The sequence below is a fragment of the Sarcophilus harrisii genome, chromosome 2, assembly GCF_902635505.1.
Source record: "Sarcophilus harrisii chromosome 2, mSarHar1.11, whole genome shotgun sequence".
In the NCBI taxonomy this organism is placed as follows: Eukaryota; Metazoa; Chordata; class Mammalia; order Dasyuromorphia; family Dasyuridae; genus Sarcophilus; species Sarcophilus harrisii.
In genome coordinates this window covers 255,104,592-255,130,523 of record NC_045427.1, presented here as the reverse complement: position 1 = coordinate 255,130,523, position 25,932 = coordinate 255,104,592, and the positions used below count along the sequence as shown (strand labels likewise).

General features: G+C 33.1%; 1 protein-coding gene across 3 annotated transcripts in view; it reads left to right on the top strand.

Annotated features, from left to right (window-relative positions):
- DPH6 (diphthamine biosynthesis 6) overlaps window positions 1–25,932 on the top strand; it is a 475,226-nt gene that overhangs the window by 206,617 nt on the left and 242,677 nt on the right. For all 3 annotated transcript variants that reach the window (XR_004231946.1, XM_031952046.1, XM_031952047.1), the window contains exon 8: window positions 11,805–11,892. Coding sequence is in view for 2 of the 3 variants with exons in the window: in XM_031952046.1 (XP_031807906.1) it covers window positions 11,805–11,892 (88 nt within the window). In the remaining variant the exon portion in view is untranslated. The remainder of the gene's footprint in view (window positions 1–11,804; window positions 11,893–25,932) is intronic.

The window sequence follows — 25,932 nt, the reverse complement described above, 5'->3', positions numbered from 1 at the left end:
TCAGATAAATACATTATAGAGTTTTCTTTACCTTCTGAACATTTGGCATAGTGTTTTCTTTACCATTGGGCAAGATTAATGAAAATGGAAAAAACTAATTGGGGTTTCTTAAATTCAAGAATTTATTAAGTGCTAGGTTTTCTTTTGTCCTAGGTTTTGTCCTAGATAGTATAGAGATAGAAAAATGTATCACATATTTTATTAATTGGGAGGGATGAGACTTGTATACATGTGAGAAGTATCACAAAAGTGTTACCAGTGAAGTATAGCAAAAGTTGAAAGGAAGGAGTATTTACTTCTGTCTCATTAGAATAGGATACATAGAGAATGTATTTTGTGAGCTCTTTTTTTGTATTATATTTATTATTGAAGCAATTTAGCAATACAGCAATTTAGTGGGTTACATGAATGACATTGAAGGAAAATAATTGTTGAATCAATAGTATTTGGTGATTCCAAAAATAGATTTACATAACTTAAAGTGTGGTGAAGGATCCATATGTTAGCATGGTTCTAGCCATAACTGGCAGAGATTGTAACAGTAAAAAGAGAAATTGCTAAAGAATTTGCTTTTTTCTGTTGCTTGAATACTGTAATTTCTCCTCTTCTCCTACTATTACCTTGTGTACTTACTTATAATACATGCAAGATATTTAAGGAGTGAATATTGATTTCCAAACTGGTGCTAACACTGAAAGGTCAGATTTTAGCTACTGATCTACATCTACTATTTTGATAAGAATTTGGAGGAGGAGAAATTAAATAAAATCTTTATTTTATCTTACAGATCCTGTGATATAAAAAATCTTCATGTATTCCCTATAACTATGCCAATAGGTCCTAGGCCAAGCCCCATTTGGTTATTGTTTGGGTTCTGATGGACTCAGATTGAATGTAAATATCAGTCATTTCTGTTTTGACCAGAACCCTTGAGGGTCTTCCCTTCCCACATTCATTGGGGGAGGGGAGTCCTAAATGAAAAGATCAGATTCTTTGTTTTAATTGCTATCTAGCCCTCATCACAGAATGGGTGCAGCCTCAATCAATCTCCTGAAGACCTTGGCTTAAAAAGGCCAAGTCTCCCATTGCCTCCTGGGCCATCTCCAATTGTCCTGATCTATATCTATAGCCACTAGACCCAGATGGCTCTAGAAGGTAAAGTGAACCAGTTGATCTTGCCCAGCCCTCCCTCACTTAAATTCAATTCACTTCCATGCATGGCAGCACCTCCCTGATATCATGGTCTTCCTTCAAGAGCGAAGGACAAACAACTTTGGCCAATATAATGTGATTTAAGTTGGGTAATATCTATATACTGTTAATACATTTTGATTTTTTTTTAACCACTATCATTTCCATCTTATTTTGAAATAAAGAAAAACATTGAAATAGAATTGATAGACCTCATCTGATATCATAGGCCAGATACCGTATTCATAGTCCCTGACTTATCTAGCAAGAGAAGAATATATTTCATTATTGGCTCTTTTGCATCAAGTTTGACCATTACAGTTAATTAGAGGTTAGGTGCCAATTAGTGTGTTTTTCCCTTATGTTTTTGTATTCATTGTATTGTATCAGACTCCTTATTCTCTTTTCTTAATCCTATATCAGTTCCCAGAAAAAGAACTCTGGGAGATGACTAAAAACCATTACATTGAATTCCCAATCCCTATATTTATGCACACATGCATTTTTTATTTCCTTCACAAGCTAATTATACAATATTTCAGAGTCTGATTCTTTTTGTACAGCAAAATAACGTTTTGGTCATATATACTTATTGTGTATCTAATTTATATTTTAATATATTTAACATCTACTGGTCATCCTGCCATCTGGGGGAGGGAGTGGGGGGGTAAGAGGTGAAAAATTGGAACAAGAGGTTTGGCAATTGTTAATGCTGTAAAGTTACCCATGCATATATCCTGTAAATAAAAGGCTATTAAATAAATAAAAAAATAAAAATTAAAAAAAAATCCTATATCGGTTAATCAAGTCTTTCTCATATTTCTCGGGATTCTTTATGTTCATCATTTCTTCATCATAACTATAAAAGTCCATTACATTCACATAAAATAATTTTATCAACCATTCCCCAGTTGATTGATACCTACCTTGGTTCTAGCTTCTTATTATAACATAAGAAGTATTATTATCATTATTCTGTTTTCTCTTTTTTATCTCCTTGAAATCTATGGCTGGAAGTGAGATCTCTGATTCAAGCAGTATGAACAGTAATGACTTTTCTCCCTCATAATTCAAATTGTTTAACAGAATGTCTGGAGCAATTCTCAAAAATATCAACAGCAAAATAATGGGCCTGTCTTACCATAACCATCCTAAAGTTAAATCTTTATTATCTTTAACATGGAATGTTGTCAGGTGATGCTTCACAGAATTAATTTTTACTTCTTTTACCAGTGATTTGGAGTAATCTTTCATATCATTGTCAGAGTTTTTAATTCTTTCAAAATCTGTTTCTGTCTTTTGAAAAGATTTATTTATTTTGTGTGATCTCTTAGTTTTATATTTCTAAAATGTATATATGATAGAAGCAAATAATTTTTCCCACTTGACCATTTCTCTTCCTCTTCTAGTTTCATTGATTTTTGTTAGTGCATAAGCTATTAAAGTTTTGGTAATTGACATTATCTTATATTTTATAATGTGCTATCTTTTTTTTTGATGAGGAATTCTCATTTTAGCTATGGTTGAGCAAAGAACCTACTTCCATGTTCTCTTAATTTTAGTATGATATGACCTTTTATCTTAAAGAAGTGTGAGGTATGGTAAATAGAGACCTTTGAAGGCCTGAGTTCAAGTTCTTCAACATACACCAGTTGTATGACCTTAGACAAGTCACCTAACTTCTCAGTACTCTATTAACTAAGACTTTAAGTTATAGAAAAAGTTGTAATCTGGAGTAATAGAGACAGTTTTCTCACCCTAGAATTTCTTTTACTAATTAAATCACAAATCCAGTCTTTTTTCTTAGGTTAGGTCTTATATCTATCTGGAAGTAATTTTAGTATGGTATGTTGGTCTAAATCTAATTTCTTCCAAACTCCTTTCCATTTTTCCTAGCAAGTCTTGGCAAATAAAGAATCCTTCTTTAAAAATTCCTTTTCAAATGTCTGTTCACAATAACAGTTTCTGGGTTTCTGAAAAGACCAGAAAGACATTTTATAATAAAAATTATGAAATAATAAAATAAAGCAGAAAATGAAAACATTTCAAAAGTCAATAGAAACTATTGATAACAATTATTCAATTTAAGAAAAATTGAGTACCTACTATTAACACAATATATTTAGATATTAGATAAATTGATATTTTAAATAGGTATCATTTAGATTTTGGGAGATTTGGAGATTTTTTTAAATTAATATTAACCATGCTTGCAAATATACTGCTTCAAGATTTCAAGATTCAAAATCAGAATTGTATTATGGAAGCTCTTTGTAAATAAGAATGACTTCTGAAATTATGAAAGCATTACAACTAAAACATTTTGATATATTCCCTTGATATAAATCACTTTGTGTTGTTATTCTTCTCTAGATTAGACTTTCAGTTCCTAAAATATATTCTGTTTTGTTTCAGAAGCATGCCAGTAAGAAAGAGTTTTTCATTCTAGTGCTCATCTGGAGCACTAGATATGATTAAGCCCAAAGGATTATTCCTTAATTATTTGTTCCTTTTTACCTTTTAATTTTTTTTTTTATCTTTTAAAAGACATAGAAACAATGCGCTTTTTTAGTCAATAAAATTTAATTAGTGTTGATATGAATAAGGAATCATTCAACTTTTTAATCCTATTTCCTAAGGCAAAATATGTCTCTAGGAAGAGTTTAAAGAAATATTTTTGGCAGAAATGTTAGTGGTTATAACATTTTTAAATTTGAGGAATACCTTCAGTTTTTATATTGTGGAATATATGTAGGCCCTTACAGGTTAATATTACAAAACATTTAGTAAATATTCACTTTTTTTCTAATATGTTCCCATAACTATTTTTATTTCTGATTTTAAACTGGGAAGATGGTAAGTTGGAAACTTGCCTAAAATGATGAAAGACATAGGGAGTATAGGTTAGGAGTTTAACTTTATTGAAATGGTAGAACTACTAACTTTTTCAAATCTATGGATCAATATTCATGGATTTATCGCTAATCTAAATTTGATATCTTCTTCTCTTTCCATGTTAGAACCCAGAAAGCTAAAGTTTGATAAATTATCCATCTTTTCAACAATAAGCATTTATTGAATATCTACCCTAACATTTATATAACATTAGCTATGTGTCAGACACTCTACAAAATGCTTTACAATTTATTTTTTTAATCCTCACAACGACTGTGAAAGGTCAGTACAATTATTATTGCCATTTTGCAGATTTCTGGTCTGAGGCCAACAGAGATTAAGTAATTTGCTCAGGATTACATAATTTAGTAAGTGATTTAGAACCAAATTTTGGAGGTTCTTTCAGGACTTGATTATTTCTACTTCATCTTCTGATTGTAAGATATGGGCAGTTTTGCTTCATGATTTCTTGAACTAAGATGTCTAGGGTATTCTTATTTAATCCGGATTCTTATTATCTCTTCTTGATCTATTTTCCAGATCCATTATTTTTGAAATTAAATATCTCATATTTTCTTCTCTGTTTTCAATCTGTTGACTTTGTTTTAATATATCTTTTTTATTTCTATGGAGTCATTTGGGTTTTTTGGGGGATCATTCTGATTTTTAGATAGTTTGTCATTGGGCAAAGTTTTTTACTTCTTGTTCCGGGCTGCTGATTCTCTAATTCTTTCATTGTTATTATTTCTTTTCCATTTTTTTCTTTATAGCTCTCATTTCATTTATAAAAAGGTCTTTCCTCTCTTTCTCCCCCCTGTCTCTTTTTTTTTTTTTTTTTAAACATTTGTTTTATCTCTTCCAGGAATTCTAATTGGATTTGAGTATATGTTGTGTTTTTCTTAGGAGTTTTGCTTATAGACATTATGGACTCATTCATATTTTCTGCATTTCTATCTTGAGTGTCTCTGTCACCATAATAACTTTCTGTAGTGGGATTCTTTTTTTATTGTTTGTTCTTTCCTCTAGTCTACATCTTGACTTCAGAATTCGTTAGGGCTCTTTTCACTTTTGAAGGGATGGTCTGGGCTGATCCCTCTGATGTTTTTTTAAGAATATTGAGTATTGTGTAATTTTAAACTCTCAGAAAAGTTCACAATGGGAACTTGTAAACTTTAATTATTCCCAAAGTGGTCTGATTTCTAATTGCTTTCCTTTTCCTGGTCTGAGCTCTGCAAGTTTCTGACCTGGGTTTGGGTTTTGAGCAACAATAGACTGCTGCTGCATTAAATATTGTAGGTTTCATGTTGGTCTGGGAATTTTGTCCTAATTATTCTTCCTACTCTGCCCTAATTAGCTTCATATCAGGCTAGAACCTGGAACTGAGATTGCATTTTGGGGGTCAGAGTCACATTACAGATTTGTGTGCTATTTGCATCTGTAAGGTAGGATCTGTAACTGCTTGTCACTGTGAACCCCAAGCACAGATTCCCTCTTCGACACACTCAGAATCTGTTACATAACAAAGGAAGTAAGTGGCAAAGATAGGATCAGGCTCAGATTTTTAATTCCAAATCCCAAACTCTTTCCACAGTACCCTTGCCTCTCTTCAGCTCAAGCATAATAAGTTAGGTTCAACCTTTTACCTTTACTTTGTATGTGTCTCTCTTTGTCAGATGTGTTTCTTGCAAACAACATATTGTAGGATTCTGTTTTTTAATCCATGCTGTTATTTGCTTTCTTCCATTTTATGGGAGAGTTCATCCCATTCATATTAGTAATTTGATCACCAGCTCTGTATTTCCCTCCCTCCTGTTTTCTTCCCTGTATATACTTTTGTTCTCTCTTTCTACCCTGTCCTTAGTCCTGTGTTTATTTTTATCCACCCTACTCCCTACCTTATCTTCTATCAATCCTTCCTCCTCTTACCTTTTTCCCTAGTGTTTCTGTCCTCCCTTCTATCCTGTCCCTCCATTTTCTTTCCCAATTTCTCTATAAGGCTAGATTAATTTCTATACCCAACTGAATGATTAAGTTATTCCCTCTTAAGAGCTAAACTTATGAGATCAAGCTTCAGACAATGCTCATCCCCTTCCCTTTTCCCCTTATATTGTAATAGGTCTTTTGAGCCTCTTGGTGTGAACTAATTGTCCCATTATACCTCCCCTTTCTTCTTTTTCCAGGTCAGACTGTTTCCCCATCCTTAATGTCTTTTTCTTTGATGTCATCACATCAGAGTCAGTTCACAATCACACTCTCAGTCCATGTGATGTCCACTCTGTCTACTCTAATGTCAGATATAATTCACAAGAGTTACAGATATTGTTTTCCCATCTAGGGCTAAAACAGTTTAACCTTTAAATATATATTTTCCACTATTTACTTTACTTTTCTATGGTTCTTTTGAGTCCTATGTTTTAGATTAAATTTCCTGTTTAGTGTGGCTTTTTCAAAAGAAATGATTGAAAGTCTCTTACTTCATTGAAGCTCCATCTCCTCCCCTGAAAGATGATGCTGAATCTCATTGGGTAGTTAATTCTTGGTTGTAACCCCAGGTCCTTTGCTCCTGCAAATGCAAAGGTCTCTCAGAGGTCAGAGAACAGCAACTTCTTCTCAGTCTCCTTGTATCATCCTCCACAAGGGGAGATCCATTCTGAATTGGGTCGCCAGCAGCCACTGGCAGGTGGCTATTCCCTTGTATTCCAATAGCTCTCCTGTGTATTCCAACAAAAACAACAAAAAAGAATGAAAAAAAATGCAAGAAAACATGAAATATCTCATTTGCAAAACAACTGACCTGGCAAATGGATCTACTTTTAGATCTTCTCTTTTAGAAGAGACAATTTAAAAATTATTGGCCTACCTGAAGGCCATGATCAAAAAAAAAAAAAAAAAAAGAGCCTGTATAGCATTCTACAAGAAATCATTTAAAAAAACTGCCCCAATATTCTAGAAAAAGAGTATAGGGGGAGGAATGCTCATTGAAAGAATCCATCTATCATCTCTGTGTAATGTTCTGGCTAGCTCTCTGGAGGTCCTCCAATTGGGCCTTGGTTTCAGCAGAATAATAACCATGAAAATAGTCAGGAATAAAGTCCAAAATCTTTATTATCTCCTTAACAGTCTGTCTCCCTCACCTAGGGCCAGGCTAGCTTTCTGGGAGATCTTCAGATGGGCCTTGGTCTTAGTGGACAGAGACAGGATAGCCACCAGGAGGGTCTTTATCTCTGAATTTGACTCTCCCAGATCTCTTAGCTCTTATATACTCTATTATAAGTAGATCATCTTAGGTGTCAATCTTGTAGAATAGGTGTCAGCTTGTAGAACTATATACTAGAACTTGTAGAACTAAGTTTTTAGTTTTGCTGTTTTGGACAGTAAATAGCGTGATTTAACAGAGTTTGCTTTCTGATATGGGACTAGAAGCTGCCCCCTGCTGTGCTTCTCTACTTAGCAAGGACTGAAGGTCTCAGGTGCTGATTTGCTGTGATTAAGACCCTTTCACTGGCTTTCTCAGAGTCTGTCAGACCTGGGCTGGATACCCTTTTCACCCCAATAACAGAGTGACCATTCTTGAAGTTTTCTCAATCTATCTTGAGGTGGAAAGTAGTTTCATTCTGTCAGACTCTGTTCAAAGGCTTGGTTTCATATGGTTTTCAAGGGAAACAGAGCTCAATCAGTTTCCTGATTTTACTGTGCCATCTTCAACAATTTTATTTTCTAAAAATCACTAAGTTACAAAAATCAAAATAAAGGTAATTGTGAGAAACTCATATCTATATGTCAAGAAAATTGACAACAAATGAAATAGGTGAATATTTTCCTAGAAAATTAAGACTCCATTTAACAGAATAGTTGGCGAATCTAAGCAACCTAATATTAAAAAACAAGAGAAATTGTAAAAGACTGCTAACAAAGTGGTTGCCCTTTGGAGCAGCTAAACAGATTATAGCCAATGAATATAAATAACCCAAAATTAAGGTCAAGAATATAGAAGGGGATATGAATCAATTTATTGATGTTAAGTTCTTTAAAGTTTGTAAAACCTTAGTTCAAGTTCTATATAGCTTTACAAGTGTATCCTATTAGTTTCTTAAAATTCTGGTGTCAGTCTCATTGCTCATATGTAAGCTTCATATAGCCCTTTAATGTAAAACAAAACAGATTAAAATGTAATTGGGAAATATTTAACAAACAAAAATATAATACAATATAAATACAATTTTAATAGATATTATTTGTTAAGTCAATATGGAGCCCCAGGACCTGTTTCCATTTGAGTTTGACACCATTGTCTTAATGAACAATTAATCCCCTTAGCACATGAGCTAAAAGCAAAAATCATAGCATGTAAGCACATTACCAAATTTCTATACTATATATCTCCTCCTGATAACATCACTAATGAATATTAAATTTAAAATATTGAATAAATCATTTTCAAAGAGGTGATAGTAAAATACAAATTTTTTCATTAAGGCTAGTTTTTTATTAAGAAAACTGAGATTATATATTTAACATTAGTAATACTAAATGTAATAGACATTAATATCAAAAATTTAAATAATCTCATGTAGTTCATTAGATTCAGAAAAGAACTGACAAAATATAGTAGTAATTTATGTTAAAAATAATTTCTAAAAGCCATAAAAATGAAAAGCTCTTTTTAATTTTTATCAAGAGTATCTCAAAACTAAGAACTAATATTTATAATGGAGAAACAGAAATTTTGCTGACAAGATCAAGGTGTGGTTAACAAAAAGTATTCATTGTCCTGACAGTTATTTGATATAATATTTTAAAAGCCAGCCATAACAATTAAACAAGAAAAAAAGAAATTCAGAGTGAAAACATAGGCTTCTGAGAAAGGGGCAAAATTATTTTATATTTGTAAACAATATAATTAGGGAATCCTATTTTAAATAATCAAACAATGCAAAAAATTATAAAAATTATCTTCTTCCCTACATAGAGAAATTTTATTCAGAAAAACTATAAAATACTTAAAGTATATGGGAGTTTATCAAGAAGGACATCAGTAATACCTGTATAAAGTTCACTATAAAACAATGTTTACAGAAATGAGGAAAAAGCTTTAAATCATTGTAGAAATATTTTTTACTTATAAATTGTTTGGAAGCAAATTTAAAATGATTCAACTTAAATTAAGTACTATACCAAGCCAAATAGAAAAAGATTTCTTTTTTTAGCCCTATATGAAAATTCATTTGAAGGAACAAAAGTTAAAAAATCTCAAGAGAAGTAATGCATTTTTTAAAAAGTGGAAATGAAGTGTTTTAGTATTACTTAATCTCCAAATGTATAATATTATTATGTAATAAAACAATAATCATTACCAACTATTTGATACTTTAAAAAAAATAGATCTGTAAATAAACAATTAAATCCTGAATGAAGAATGTGAATACAGAAGCCCTTTATCTGAGAAAAACCAAGAATCCAAAGAACTGAGGGAAGGACTCCTATTAAACAAGAATGGGCTGCATTTTCAAGCATTTTGGCACAAAAAAAAAAGATCAAAATCTATCATTTTGGGGAAAACTCCCAGGCAAATAATCAACAACTCTAGGAAAGATTCCTTTTGATAATAAGATAAATGAAATGTAAGGCAATCCTCAAATATTAATTACTTCATCTTCTCAAAGTGGCAAAGATGATCAAAAGGATCAATTTTGGAGGACTTGTTTGGGAAGACAGGCTCTCTCGTACTCTCCTGATGGAACTTTGAATTGGTCCAATTATTCTGGAATTGAGTTTGGAATTAGGAGAGAAAAGTCACTAAGTAATTAATTTTTAAATTAATTAAAATTAATTAAAATTTAACACTTTGGAGTCAATATGTCTGGAGTTTCCACTGTTGTCACTAATGCATTTTACTAATATAAGCTCTGTCAAAAAAAACCTTAGCATCAATGATAAAGAACAAAATTATATCAGATTTTTGTATTATGGTACTATTTCTTTTACAACCTTACATTATATAAACAATAATATTGGTTCTTTTTGCCTTTTGAATCAAAAATCCATTGCTAGCCTATTACTCCAAGGAGATTACAGATAAAGGAAAGGTCCCTTATGTACCAAAATATTTATCATAGTAATTTTTGTGGTAGCAAAAGACTGCTAACAAAGTGGTTGCCCTTTGGAGCAGCTAAACAGATTATAGCCAATGAATATAAATAATCCAAAATTAAGGTCAAGAATATAGAAGGGGATATGAGTCAATTTATTGATATTAAGTTCTTTAAAGTTTGTAAAACTCTGTATAAATGCACGCGCACACACACACACACATAGATATAAAAGGTTAATACAATACTAAGACTTTATTGATGCCCTATTGCTTATAGGGGACTACAGAATTGTGGAGAAGTTAAAGGTTATAAGTAATCAAGTTTACACATCAGAAAAAAGTAATCAAAGTAAAAAAGGAATCAATAACTGTGTGAAAGGGCCTGGAGGGTTTTAAATACCTGAATTCACACTTTCACACTTTAGTCCTGGAAGACATACTTTTTTTTTTTTTCAATTTCCTGTTCAAGATGAAAGAAGAGTAGTTTTGTTTTGTTTTGTTTTGTTTTGTTTTCCTTTTCCTTTTATGAGATCCACTCTAAGAATCTCTTCTAGTTATAAGGAGATTATTTTTAGTATTAAGTCTGCATCCATGAGTGATATTTGATTAATGAATTATGCCATCAAAAATAGTTATTATCTATCTCACTACCTGTGGTAAGATGGAAGAAGACAGACTCTGCTCATGAAATTTTAAATTAAAATTTAACACTTTGGAGCCAATATGTCTGGAGTTTCCACTGTTACCACTAATGCATTTTACTAATATAAGTTCTATCAAAAAAAACCTTAGCATCAGTGATAAAGAACAAAATGATATCAGACTTTTGTATTATGGTACTATTTCTTTTATAACCTTAGCATTATATAAACAATAATATCGGTTCTTACAGCATTAAGGAAAAGGAAAGGATTTATATAATTTTTTAATTATGTTGAAATGTTAACCAGAAGAGTTCTAATAGGAAATTTAAAGGAATGCTTAGTTAAGACTTCATGCATAATGCTAGTTATTCATATATGCTTTAAAGGGTAAACTTTGATAAAACTTTGATAAAAATTTGAATAATTTACATGTATCCATATGGTACCAGCAGTTCACACCATTTTACCTGAATGTGGTAATTACAGTGTCAGGCAATCAATTTTAATAGCAATGATATTGTAATGTGAAAAGTTCATAGAGAACTTAAAACTATCAATGGTATTGCTTTTGTGGAGGATAATTGAGATTTTCTATGAAACGCTGTAGGAATTATTCAAAATGAAAAGCATAATGAAGATAAAGCACCATTGTTTAATGTTTATGCCTTACCAAGGAACATTGTGAAAAGAAATAGAATATAAGTTTAAACCTCAGTGTTTAGGGCACTTTAAATGAATCTAGTTACTTTACAAAGATAAATTAATCTCTCTGTGTAGATTTTAAATCCCAGCATTTCCAAACCAATTATTGATTTATATAAAATAGATGTTAGATGTTAATATAAATTTTGGGTGGAGGAGGGGATCATGTAATAAGATTTGTTGGAATCCCATAATCAGTAGGAGAAAAAAGTCATCAACATATCCTTCAAGGTTAGGAGATGCATGATAATATATCCCATCAATGTCATTTCTGATTTCAGGGACTCATCAGAAGTAGTTTTGCATTCAGCTGATGCCTTTGCGCCTGTGGCTTACCTTCGTTTTTTAGAATTACATTTGGAAGAAAAGGTAAGCCTTTCTGGACTTGTAGATATACTTGCTTGTGATGACCGCCTATTTTAAAATCAGCCAGAGTCAGGAATTCAGATTAAGGGAAAATCCTCAATTTTTATTCTTTGTGGAGGTGAAGGGGGATGGTGATAGGAAGTGAGAGCAGTCACAAAACAAACCTGACCAGCAGTGCCTCTGCCTCTCTCTCTCTCCAGCCACCAAAATCGTCTCTATGTCATTTCCTATACAACACATCAAAACTTGCACAGAGGGTGGGCGGGCCCATTCTTTGTCCAAGCATATATTAATAGAGTATCGTCCAATTGCTATTTAGCCTCACATGCTTGGGACCTCAGTGCATCAACTCAAGCTTCAGCCCATTTCATCTCCCACTTTATTTTGTTTTAGAACACAGGTGGTCATGCCATCCCTGACTTCTCAAGGAGTTGAGAACCCCCAAGGGAAGGTGATCACACCCTCTCTGACTTCTCAGGAAGGGAGGTGAAATGATCAAGCCTACTGTGCCTGGAAGCAAGGGATCCATAGGCTAGAGAGAAACAGATTTCACTTCTCCAGGGGGTATCTCAGTTGTCCCAGCTGCATGCAACTCTATTCTCCCCAATTGTAATCCCTTTCTCTCATCAGGTTGCTTCCTGGCTGATTGGTCATATCTGGCTACTGGATTGCTAGGCACTCTCTGGGTGTAGCATCGGCTGCCATCATGCCCCAAGTATTTTTGCCTTGGGCCCTGGGGCTGGGTCCCTCATCCCGTGTCCCTGAATCAGTCTACATTCTGAGGCCCAATGGAAGCCTTTGTTGCATTTTGGACATGGGGTATTAGATCTTGTTTTCCTACCTTATTTTCTCATTCTGTCTCTATACCAACATTGAGCTTTCAGATGCCCTGCTTTACCACACTGAAAGCATTGACGAGTCTCTCTGGAAGTCCTTTGCCAAAAGGGGCCCTGTCTTCCCATGTTGGGATCTTGGGAAGTCTGCATCATAACCTGGCTATAAAAGGCATTTGTGCTCACTGTGGCACAGCTCCTCTAAAGGAGCATCCTTGCACAGTCCTAGTATAATTCATCTGCAAACCTCATTCACATTTTCCTTAGCAAGTTGCCTTATCAAAATGTCTGTTACTGCATTTTCCACATTAGTTCTTGTGATAGCAGTCTGCAAACATCCCACAAAGTCAGCAAAGGGTTCATTTGGTCCTTGTGTTATTTTTGTGAAGGACTCACTCTTGTCATCTTTATTGTGGAGAGAAGCCCACGCTTTGATACCATTAGCAGCAATTTGCTCATATGCTGCTATGGAGTAATTGATCTGTACTGCGATATTTGCATAAGAACCTACACCTGTTAGTTGGTCACAGGTGATTGTAGTATGAACTCCACTTTGACTATTTTGTTGGGCATGCATCCTACAGAGCTCACAATATTCAGAAAGCCACAAGTTTTGTCCAGGTTCTAAGAATACCCTTGCTATAGATTTCCACTCATTAGGGGTTAAGATTTCAAAAGCCAAATTCTGTAATAACATCTTAACATAAGCTGATGTAGCCCCATAAAGAATACAAGCCTTTTTCAGGTCTTTGAAGATTTCTATATCAAAAGGATAAAATTTTCTACTTTCTTGACCTGAAGAGTTAAACTGTTGCATCACAGGAAAAATGTGTGGTTGTAGCTCATTTACATTTTTCCCTTTCTCTGTGGGTTTGAGTTATGCCTTTTGTAATCTACTCATAGGAGCGGTTGGATGCTGGGGGGAGGTGCTGGTGCTGTCACTGCCCCTCCCCCACTACCTTCCTCCCTCCATCCTGGAAGGTGCAGTTGATGGAGGAGAGTCAATTAACTGCTCCTTAGGCGGGGCTGAAGCTGCCTTGTGGGGTGGAAAGTCACCACACCTTTGAGCTTCACTTAAATCTCCATGCCCTATGGGGATATGGTCATTAATCTATTCATTGTCTTCCTTCTTTTCCTCAGGCTTCCTCATCTGGCTATTTCTAGAACTTTTCTTTTTTCTATAACTTATAGGATTTTTTAAGGCCAACTGTATTATATTGTATACATAGAATGCTTCAATGGAATTGAACAAGGACCTCTCTCATTGTAGTACGCACAGAGCTATTGCCCTATTAATGTCCAATTATCTGGAGAGATTTGCTCGTCCTCTAAGAACCAAGGGGAGATGTGTTTTAATGTACCAGCAGTCAAGCTGTCTGTTCCCAAGTTATGATTAACCCTTGTTCTTCAAGCAACTTAAGCATGCTTTCTATAGTGCCACTTCGGGGTTGGGGTGGGGGTGGAGGTGGGGATGGAGGAGAATCTTTTCCTAACATCTGTTCCATTTCAGCCAGAAAAGGTTATTAGTTTAGCCCTTAACAAAGTCAGTTCCCTATTTGTCTATTAAAATATTCACCTAATTTCCTGGTCACTGGAGACTTCTTCAGTGAAAGTAGGGTCCTTGGTTCCCACATTGAGTGCCAAATGTGATGACCGCATATTTTAAAAGCAGCCAGAGTCAGGAATTCAGATTAAGGGAAAATCCTCGATTTTTATTCTTTGCGGAGGTGAAGGGGGATGGTGATAGGAAGTGAGAGCAGTCGCAAAACAAAACCTGACCAGCAGTCTCTCTGCCTCTCTCTCTCCAGCCACCAAAATCGTCTCTATGTCATTTCCTATACAACACATCAAAACTTGCACAGAGGGTGGGTGGGGCCATTCTTTCTCCAAGCATATATTAATAGAGTATCGTCCAATTGCTATTTAGTCTCATGTGCTTGGGACCTCAGTGCATCAACTCGAGCTTCAGCCCATTACACTTGCTCTGATCTATATGTGATCTATATGAAATCTCTGAATACAAGGAAGGAATCCAGTTGTTTAAAATTCATTTTTCCAGATATTTGATATCTAATAATTAATCAATAAACAAGAATTAAAGGATAACAAAGAACTTGTGAATGTGGTTTGGAGTAAATTCTTCAAGACAACTTTGAATAGAACTTAGTACTTTCAAATTTCTATTAGTATACCATGTAACATTGTTAGCATACCATGACTACTTTGGAAAGGTTGGGGAAAGACAAGATAAAATCCAGGGAGGTAGTAAGTATAAAGATAGTAGTCTCCAGTGTATTCTTCCTTTCTTATATCTGCCAATTTGGTCAGGAATACCACTTCTCCTTGGAAAATGACCAGGAATTGTGCCTTGGGTCTCTCAATCTCCCTAGGGTTTCTCATTTTGGGTTTAAGTACTATCAAGTTGCCACATCTAGACATACATCATACTTGGAGTTCATTTGTCTTGGGTTTGTGCTTCAGAATCAAGAAAAAGCTAATCCCTTCCCTCCATGATTTGCTTTGTAGGGCTTAGAAGCTTAATATTTTCTCCTATTTATGCTTCCATGGGCATTTATTACAGATAATCTAATTCATATTGATGCTATTTGAGTGGTCTAGATCCCTGGTGGTCTAGAGGTTAGTGGTGATAAGAGAGTTATCAAGAATCCCCTTTAAATTGGCCGCAGGTTCTAGGAGTGAAAGAATTCACTCATTCCTGAATATTAGTTGCAAAATGAAAGTTTATTTAAGATAGAAATCAGTTTATCCAGAGACAGACTTCCATAGTAGCAAATCTATGGAAAATAGAGTTTTGCACTGAGCAATTCTCAGTGGACAGAAAGTTCTGGCAGCTGAGTGAGCTACTGAGGTCCATCTGCAAAGACTTTAGTTGATGGAGGCTTATTATATTGGCTATCTTAGTCGGGGTTGGGAAGCCCAAGCCGTATAGCCCAAGCAAGTCAGAATGGGGGCTGGGACAACCAGAGCAGATCAGAACCAGTGGGGGCTGGGAGAGCCCAAGTTGGCTCAGATCCAGTGGGGACTGGGATAAGCCCAGATCTCCTATTGGAATTCAAAGGGATGCTTTTGATCAGGATTTGTGGATCAAAGGCTCTGGCATCTGGACTGATATGCCTCTGCCAGGAGGGGCTGGGAATCTGAAAGGAATCACAGATCAATCTGAAATACAGTTTCTTAGAGGGACCCCAACCAGCTTCAGTATGACTTTTTATTCAAACCATTTTTGCCATCTACTATGCACCTTCACCTTGAGTGTTCCAACTTTCAATTAGATATATCAGTGTTCTGTCTCCATATTTACTATACACTTTATCCATTTGTCCTTTTCCCCTTGGGCAATAGAACTAGGCCTACACTGAGCAGATCCTCAGGCTTCTGCTTACAGAATGCCCAGATGCTCAAAGGCACTGATTTATATTTAGATTTAATTTCTTAAATTTTCAAAATCCCCAATACCTGAATGAGAACTGTGTCTCAACTAATTATATACATAATGATTGAAATGCATTTCCACTAATGATTTAGTTCAACTGACATATCTATGTAAGAATACTCATTATTTACTTTTTTTATTTTATATTTTATATTTTTAGCATCTTTTTTATTACATGGAAATCTGTACATTGTACAGAAGAAATTATTTTTACATATGTGCTTTGATAAAATTTTAATTTCAAATGGTGAAATTGAATACTTTATTCACTGATATCACCAATCTTTTCACCCTTCATTCTCATATTTCATCTTTCATTCACATCACTAAATCCTTTTATAATTTGTGGATCATATACATCACTGATTCTCTTTTGTTATTACCACTTTTCCCTTTCCTGTTTTTCTTTCCCATCAGTACCTTTACTTTATCAAAATGCTCTTCTTTCTTTCCTCTCTGTCTAGTTTATCTTTTCTTTTGGAATCTAGTCATTCCTATGGACCATTTAAGATAGGGAAGAAATGATAACTATTTAATTTCACCATTGAAATTCATTTCACTTGATTTCATCAGTCAAATTTATTATTTTTGCTGCACCCATAATTGGACTCTGAAGTGTTCTAAGGTTCTAGGTAGAGCAAGAAAATATCATTTATTCTTGCTTATTATCTTACAATTAATAATAAAATGTACCTTTATAAAATTCTGAATAATGACACATATATATCATGTGAAAAGAAATAATTTAGGCTTAGTTTTCTTTGCAACTTTTGTGTTCTTATTATATTAGAAATTTTATCAATATTATATTACCATTTCAAACTTATGAACAAATCTAATGACACTAGTCCCCAAATAACTATGAATTGCTTTGATATTCTTTTTTATTGAGATTGTACATTATTTATATCTCCTTCAAATCTTCACTAACTTAATTGCTATATTTTGGAGTTATTTCTACTTCATGAAAACATATTTTCCTGACATAATTGTTAAATATTTATACTATAACTGTGATAGCTATGTGGCACAGTGAATAGAGTACTGGGTCTTGAATCAAGAAGACTCATCTTCCTGCTTTCAAATTTGGCTTCAAATACTTATTAGACTTGTGATTCTGGACAAATCACTCTGAAAAATGATCTGGAAAAGGAAACAGTGAACCACTCCGTTATCTTTGTTATAATTACCCCAAATGGAGTCATGAATAGTCAGATATGACTGAAAAATGACCAAACATACTGTACTATCTCCATTACTGGCATTCACTACTTTTTCTCTGAGCTCTCATTGCTAAATATTTCAATCCAACTGGAAAGTAAAATAATCATTATGAAAGTGTTAAGTACCTTTCATTAACATTCTGCTCTAATGTGTCATCATGGTTTGAAAGACATCAAAGTTATTAAAGAATAAGTTATTTGATAGGCATTGACCCACACTTAACACTGTATACCAAGATAAGGTCAAAATGGGTTCATGATCTAGACATAAAGAATGAGCTAAATAAATTAGAAAAATATAAAATAGTTTACCTCTCAGACCTGTGGAGGAGGAAGGAATTTGCAACTAAAGAACTAGAGATCATTATTTATCACAAAATAGATAATTTAGATTATATTAAGTTAAAAAGTTTTTGTACAAGCAAAACTAATGCAGACAAGATTAGAAAGGAAGCAATAAACTGGAAAAACATTTTTACATTCAAAGGTTCTGATAAAGGCCTCATTTCCAAAATATATAATTGACTCAAATTTATAAGAAATCAAGCCATCCACCAAATGATAAATGATCAAAGGATATGAACAAAAAATTTTCAGATGATGAAATTGAAATGATTTCTACTCATATGAAAGAGTGTTCCAAATCATTATTGATCAGAGAAATGCAAATTAAGACAACTCTAAGATACCATTACACACCTCTCAGATTGGCTAAGATGACAGGAAAAAATAATGATGAATGTTGGAGGGGATGTGGGAAAACTGGGTCACTGATGCATTGTGGATGGAGTTGTGAACAGATCCAACCATTCTGGAGAGCAATTTGGAGTTCTACTCCAAAAGTTATCAAACTGTGCATACCTTTTGATCCAGCAGTGTTACTACTGGGTTTATATCCCAAAGAGATATTAAAGAAGATAAAATACAAGGACCTGTATGTATAAAAATATTTGTGGCATCCCTTTTCATAGAGACTAGAAACTGGAAATTGAATGGATGCCCATCAATTGGAGAATAGCTGAATAAATTGTGATATATGAATGTTATAGAATATTATTGTTCTATAACTCTCTTGTAGATTTCAGATGATTTCAGAAAGATCTGGAGAGACTTACATGAATTGATGATAAGTTAAATGAGCAGAACCAGGAAATCATTGTACATAGCAACAACAAGATTATACGATGATCATACTCTGATGGATGTAGCTCTCTTCAACAATGAGATGATTCAAATTAGTTTCAGTTGTTCAGTAATGAAAAGAGTCATCTACCCAGAGAGAGGACCATGGGAATTGAGTATGAACCACAACATAGCATTTTCACTCTTTCTGTTATTGTTTGCTTGCATTTTTTGTTTTCCTTCTCATGTTTTTTTCTTTCTTTCTTTCTTTCTAGATCAGATTTTTCTTGTGCAGCAAGATAATGCTGCACATTATATATATATATATATATATATATATATATATATATATATATACATATATTGGATTTAACATATAGTTTAACATATTTAACAAGTATTGGACTACCTGCCATCTAGGGGAGGGGATGAGGGGAAGGAGGGGAAAAGTTGGAACAGAAGGTTTGGCAAGGATCAATGTTGAAAAATTACCCATTTTTTGTAAATAAAAATTACCCATGTTTTGTAAATAAAAAGCTGTAATAATAATTAAAAAAAAAGAATAAGTTAGTTGAACAAAAGTTCTGACAAATTCTATGCCAGGATAGAAAGTTTTCTGATACAGTGCAATGATATGTGTTATATTCATCTTCTGAGGCCTGGAAACTTAACATTTGAATTTTAAACAAATAGTAAATGGTTTTAGAAAGGTCAAACAAGTAATGAAGTAGAGGAGGTGTTATGATCCACATCCACAAAGGATAGACTTACACTGATTATACTATGCAGTGTTTGAATTTTAAGTATTTTTTAAAAGTTTTACAAAATGTGATTTCAGATAAATAATTTCTTCTATCAGTTTCTTCAACTCCCAAGAGATGGCATAGAATTTGTTAATCTCTGAAGTCCTTTCTGGATTTAAAAAGCTCTACAATTCTAAGTGTCACTAGGACAATATTTTCATATGTTTTAGCATTTAAACAGTAGTACTAAATAATTTAGTTATTTTAAGTATCCTTAAAATAAAGAATTTATACTTGAGGTTGTATGAAAATGATGTCAGTCAAACATGTGATCATAAACTAACTAAGTTGAATAACAAAAAAGTCTAGGGAGAAAAAAGTAGAAATATATTAATATTTCTTTGAGGCCACTGACTGTATTGCTCATGGCAAACTTGATGTTAAAATGCACCATACATCACTTCAATGTGACAGGCTAGGGAAAATGAAAAACACAAAGCTTTACATAAATCAAGCAAAGGATTATATTAAAATGCATAACCTTTTACATAAGAATCAAGATTTTACTTTTATCTCTTCAGAAGCTTTCCTGCTTATGTAGATATTTTAGATTTTGTTAAGGCTTCATATTTTCAAGTAGTGTATAGGAGATAATATTTCAAATTCATTGTAAACAAAGCCATTATATTTTTTAAGAGTTAACTTTGATGGAAATGAAGTTAAATTTTTGCCAATAGGAACTCATTATCTCTGGTCCTTGAATAGGCAAACATTTGTTCTTTTCCTTAAAATTTCCCCAAGTAGAAAATTGACCATTTCACCTCATATTAATTTGTTTTATATCTTCTTAATATTTACTCACATTATGAAGAAATGTTCTTCAATCTCTTAAACTAGTCTTCCTTTTCCTGTTTTTTTTTCCAAAAGCACCAAATGTTTTGTAGCTTGTTATACTAAATATCTTATTAGTTTTATCTTATATTTATAGGTGAAGGAGATTTAACACTGAAGCACCATAACTGGAGATATAATAGAACCATTTTAACCATAACTTTAAGTTGAACATATCAACCATGGTCTATTTATTAAACATTATTAGAGTTAATAGCACCACCAATCCAATCAATTTCATTAAAATTTAAAGTTAAAATGGTTGTCAAATAATTCTTGCATCCTATATACAGAGTTTAAATTGCTATTTGAAAATTCCTACATCATCAACAAGTGAGCTTCAAGAGGATAAAGTTTTTATGCAAGCAATTCTCAAATAGCATCGACTGCTAAATTACAAATGGCATTGTGGTCCAGACCAGTAGGGGAAATTACCCACAATTATGAAATTGCAGTTATTTGATATATTGAAAATGGAACAACAACAACAGCAAAAATCATTGCTAATAGCCCCTTAGTCAAGTCCAGTTTACAAAAGCTAAACAGAGACACAGAAGAGAAAAACGCACTTCAGACTACATAATGCCAGAATAACTTGAATTTTGTCTCCTTTTTTCATTAGAATCCATCATATCAATTGACTAACATTTTTGAAATGAAGCTAGCTTATTGATTGAATTGCATTTCTAAAAACTTAGTTGTCATAGTCTTGGAGATAATTTTAATTATGAAGGGAGGATTCAGTTTATTTCATGTAATTATAAGAAAACCACGATGGAGTGGTATTTCATCTTAATTATGTCTGTTGTGGAGTTTTTATAATGTTTCATTTTTATAATCATAAAAGAATTTGTTATTGAATTATTTTCTTGATATGACTGTAGGCAGAACTATAAATGAATCCAAGTTATCAGAAGATCAGTTTTGCTCTAGATATTTTAAAGTAAATATGATGATATCCTCCATATTGTTTATGCTGTTTAAACTTGAAATATCTTTTCCTCAGATTCCTGAAACGTAAGTGATAATTTTATACTATTTGAATTGAATTTTATATTCATTTAGCAATTTTTCCTAGTGTTTCTCATTACTATGAAAATAGAAACCAGTTTCCTATACCTTTCTGGTGTGTATATTCTTCAGATAAATCTCTTTTTGTTTAACTAAAAAGACAAGGTCAAAATTTGTTTTAGATTCTTTCTGTCAGCACAATGAGCCCTTGTGCCTCAGGGAGAATAACATTTTATTCCTTGTTATGTTTTAATACATTGCTCTGAAACTTCAAGATACATTTTTGCATAAGAATTGCACAAGCTTACCTATGTTTCTTTGCTTGATAATAACATAGAAAATGAAAATTTAGAAAAAAATGCAAAAGTTGTAAGAAAGATGATTTCTAGATAGCCTTTTCAGAGATAAATTGCTAGATGGAAATACAAAATTTTCATTTCATTAATACTATTAATAGCATTCATTTTTATAATCTAGTAAAGCTTCATTTGTTTCCTTTTTTTCCCTCTTTATTTTTTTATTTTTTTTAAATAACTTTTTATTTTCAGAACCCATGCCAGAGTAATTTTTCACAGCATTATCCCTTGCACTCACTTCTGTTCCGATTTTTCCCCTCCCTCGCTCCACCCCCTCCCCCAGATGGCAAGCAGTCCTATACATGTTAAATAGGTTACAGTAGATTTTGTATACAATATATGTGTGCAGAACTGAACAGTTCTCTTGTTGCTCAGGGAGAATTGGATTTAGAAGGTATAAATAACCCAGGAAGAAGAACAAAAATGCAAGCAGTTTACATTCATTTCCTAGTGTTCTTTCTTTGGATGTAGCTGCTTCTATCCATCCTTGATCAATTGAAACTGACCTAGATCTTCTCTTTGTCGAAGAAATCCACTTCCATCAGAATACATTCTCATACAGTATCATTGTTGAGGTATATAATGATCTCCTGGTTCTGCTCATTTCATTCAGCATCAGTTCATGTAAGTCTCGCCAATCCTCTCTGTATTCATCGTGCTGGTCATTTCTTACAAAACAATAATACTCCATAACATTCATATACCACAATTTACTCAACCATTCTCCAATTGATGGGCATCCATTCATTTTACAGCTTCTTGCCACTACAAACAGGGCTGCCACAAACATTTTGGCACATACAGGTCCCTTTCCCTTCGTTAGTATCTCTTTGGGATGTAAGCCCAGGAGAAACACTGCTGGATCAAAGGGTATGCACAGTTTGATAACCTTTTTGAGCATAGTTCCAAATTGCTCTCCAGAATGGCTGTATGTGTTCACAATTCCACCAACAATGTATCAGTGTCCCTGTTTTCCCACATCCCCTCCAACATTCCGCGTTATCTTTCCCTGTCATTCTAGCCAATCTGACAGGTGTGTAATGGTATCTCAGAGTTGTCTTAATTTGCATTTCTCTAATCAATAGTGATTTGGAACACTTTTTCATATGAGTGGTAATAGTGTCAATTTCATTATCTGAAAACTGTCTGTTCATATCCTTTGACCATTTATCAATTGGAGAATGGCTTGATTTCTTATAAATTAGAGTCAGTTCTCTATATATTTTGGAAATGAGGCCTTTATCAGAACCTTTGACTGTAAAAATGTTTTCCCAGTTTATTGTTTCCCTTCTAATCTTGCCTGCATTACTTTTGTTTGTACAAAAACTTTTCAAATAGATATAATCAAAATTTTCTATTTTGTAGTCAATAGTTCTTCTTTGGTCATAAATTCCTTCCTCTTCCACAGGTCTGAGAGGTAAACTATCCTATGCTCTTCCAATTTATTTATAATCTCATTCTTTATGCCTATATCATGAACCCATTTTGACCTTATCTTGGTGTACGGTGTTAAGTGTAGGTCAATGCCTAGTTTCTGCCATACTAATTTCCAATTTTCCCCGCAATTTTTATCAAATAATGCATTCTTATCCCAAAAACTGGGGTCTTTGGGTTTGTCAAACACTAGATAATTAAAGTTTTTGGCTATTTTGTCCTTTGAACCTAACCTATTCCATTGATCAACTAGTCTATTTCTTAGCCAATACCAGATGGTTTTAGTAACCGCTGCTTTATAATATAATTTTAGATCTGGTACAGCTAGGCCACCTTCATTTGATTTTTTTTTTTCATTAATTCCCTTGGAATTCTTGACCTTTTGTTTTTTCATATGAACTTTGTTGTTATTTTTTCTAGGTCATCAAAATAGTTTTTAGGAAGTCTGATTGGTATAGTGCTAAATAAATAGATTAGTTTAGGTAGTATTGTGATCTTTATTATATTTGCTTGCCCAATCCAAGAGCATTTAATATTTTTTCCAGTTGGTTAGATCAGACTTAATTTGTATGGAAAGTGTTTTGTAGTTTTGCTCATAAAGTTTCTGATTTTCCCTTGGCAGATACATTCCTAAATATTTTATAGTATCAGTAGTTACTTTAAATGGAATTTCTCTTTGTAATTCTGACTGTTGGATTTTGTTAGTGATATATAAGAATGCTGATGACTTATGTGGGTTTATTTTATAACCAGCAACTTTGCTAAAGTTGTAGATTATTTCTAATAACTTTTTAGTAGAATCTCTGGGGTTCTCTAAATATACCATCATATCATCAGCAAAGAATGATAATTTGGTTTCCTCATTGCCTATTTTTATGCCTTTAATTTCTTTCTCAGTTTTTATTGCCAAAGCTAGCATTTCTAATACAATATTAAATAGTAACGGTGACAGTGGGCAACCTTGTTTCACTTCTGATCTTATTGGGAATGGTTGCAGTTTGTCCCCATTACATATGATGCTTACTGCTGGTTTTAAATAGATGCTACTGATTATTTTAAGGAAAAGTTCATTTATTTATATACTCTCTTTTTTTTTTTATATTCATATACTCTCAAGTGTTTTTAATAGGAATGGATGTTGGATTTTATCAAATGCTTTTTTTGCATCTATTGAGATGATCATGGTTTTTGTTAATTTGGTTATTAATATGGCCCATTATACTGATAGTTTTCCTAATATTGAACCAGCCCTGCATTCCTGGTATAAATCCTACTTGATCATGGTGTATTATCCTGGGGATGATTTTCTGTAGTCTTTTTGCTAATATCTTATTTAAGATTTTAGCATCAATATTCATTAGGGAGATTGGTCTATAATTTTCTTTCTCTGTTTTCAACCTACCTGGTTTAGGTATCAGTACCATGTCTGTGTCATAATAGGAATTTGGTAGGACTCCTTCATTCCCTATTTTTTCAAATAGTTTATATAGCATGGGGGCTAATTGTTCTTTAAATGTTTGGTAGAATTCACTTGTAAATCCATCTGGTCCTGGGAATTTTTTTTTTTTAGGGATTGGCTTAATAGATTGTTCAATTTCTTTTTCTGAAATGACCCTATTTAAGCAATTTACTTCCTTCTCTGTTAATCTGGGAAGCCTATATTTTTGGAGGTAGTCATCCATTTCACTTAGGTTATCAAATTTATTGGCATAAAGTTGGGCAAAGTAATCCCTTATTATTTCTTTAATTTCCTCTTCATTGGTGGAAAGTTCTCCTTTTTCATTTTTAAGACTAGTGATTTGATTTTCCTCTTTCGTTTTTCTAATCAGATTTGCCAAAGGTTTATCAATTTTAATTGTTTTTTCATAAAACCAACTCAAAAACACTGACTCTTATGTTTATTTTATCATCTTTATAAAAGATTATGAAAATACCCTACTTGTGTCATGAAAATAAGGAGAAAGGAATATGTAGAATTTCATAAATGATAGTAATACAAGAAGCTCCTCAAAATCTTAGACTTCTTACAAAAAGTAACTAAATTTGTGCAGATAATACAAAATCTTATTGTGTTTTTTTTGTTTCGTTAATTTTAAAAATGTATTTTACTTAGTAGAGTTAAATGAAATCTGAAAGGTCCTGTGCATTGTCGTCTTCCATGCATATTAAGATCTTATGAATTCCTTGATAGGTATAGTCACATAATAACTTTGATGATCCTCTGACTTAACAAGATGAAGCATAAAAACAGCTGTATGGTACACAAACATGCATTATAAGGAAAATTGGGCTCACAAATTGTGTAACTTGTGAATAGAGCATTGTGCTTGGAGTCAAGAAGATCTGAGTTCAAATCTAGCCTCATATGATTTGAGCAAAAAAAAAAAAATTAACTTTTCTCAGCTCCAGTTTCTTTATAATGAAAAAAGAATGTATTGTGACTCCTAAGGTTCATTCAAGCTCTAAATCTAAGATTCTAATTATACAATAATTTTATAAGACCTAAAGATCCTCAAACAGTAACAACAACAATAATAATAGTAGCTAATATTTACATAGCAACTTGAGTTTTACAAAAGTGCTTTACATATATTATCAATTTTGATAATAGGTAGAAACCCTATGTGGGATATAAAAGGACATAGACAAAAGTTACTTGATTGAATGGATTATGGTTTCTATCAATAAAGAACATTCTCTCATCAGTGAGCTATAATCCTTTAGACAATTGAAGAAAATGTTATAGAAAGTAGAGTGCTTCTAGGATAAAATGCAAAATTCTAGCTTGGTATTTCAAGATTTTCACAACGTGCCTTCTAATCTACTTTGCCAATATTATTTCATATTATTCTCCTTTAGTTATTTTCTGTTACAGATTGCCCTGCTAGCTATCTTTGATAGCTATGCTTTTATACATGGGACCCTTTTATCCCCATATTTGGAATGTACTCCCTCCTCAGCTATACCATATAAAAT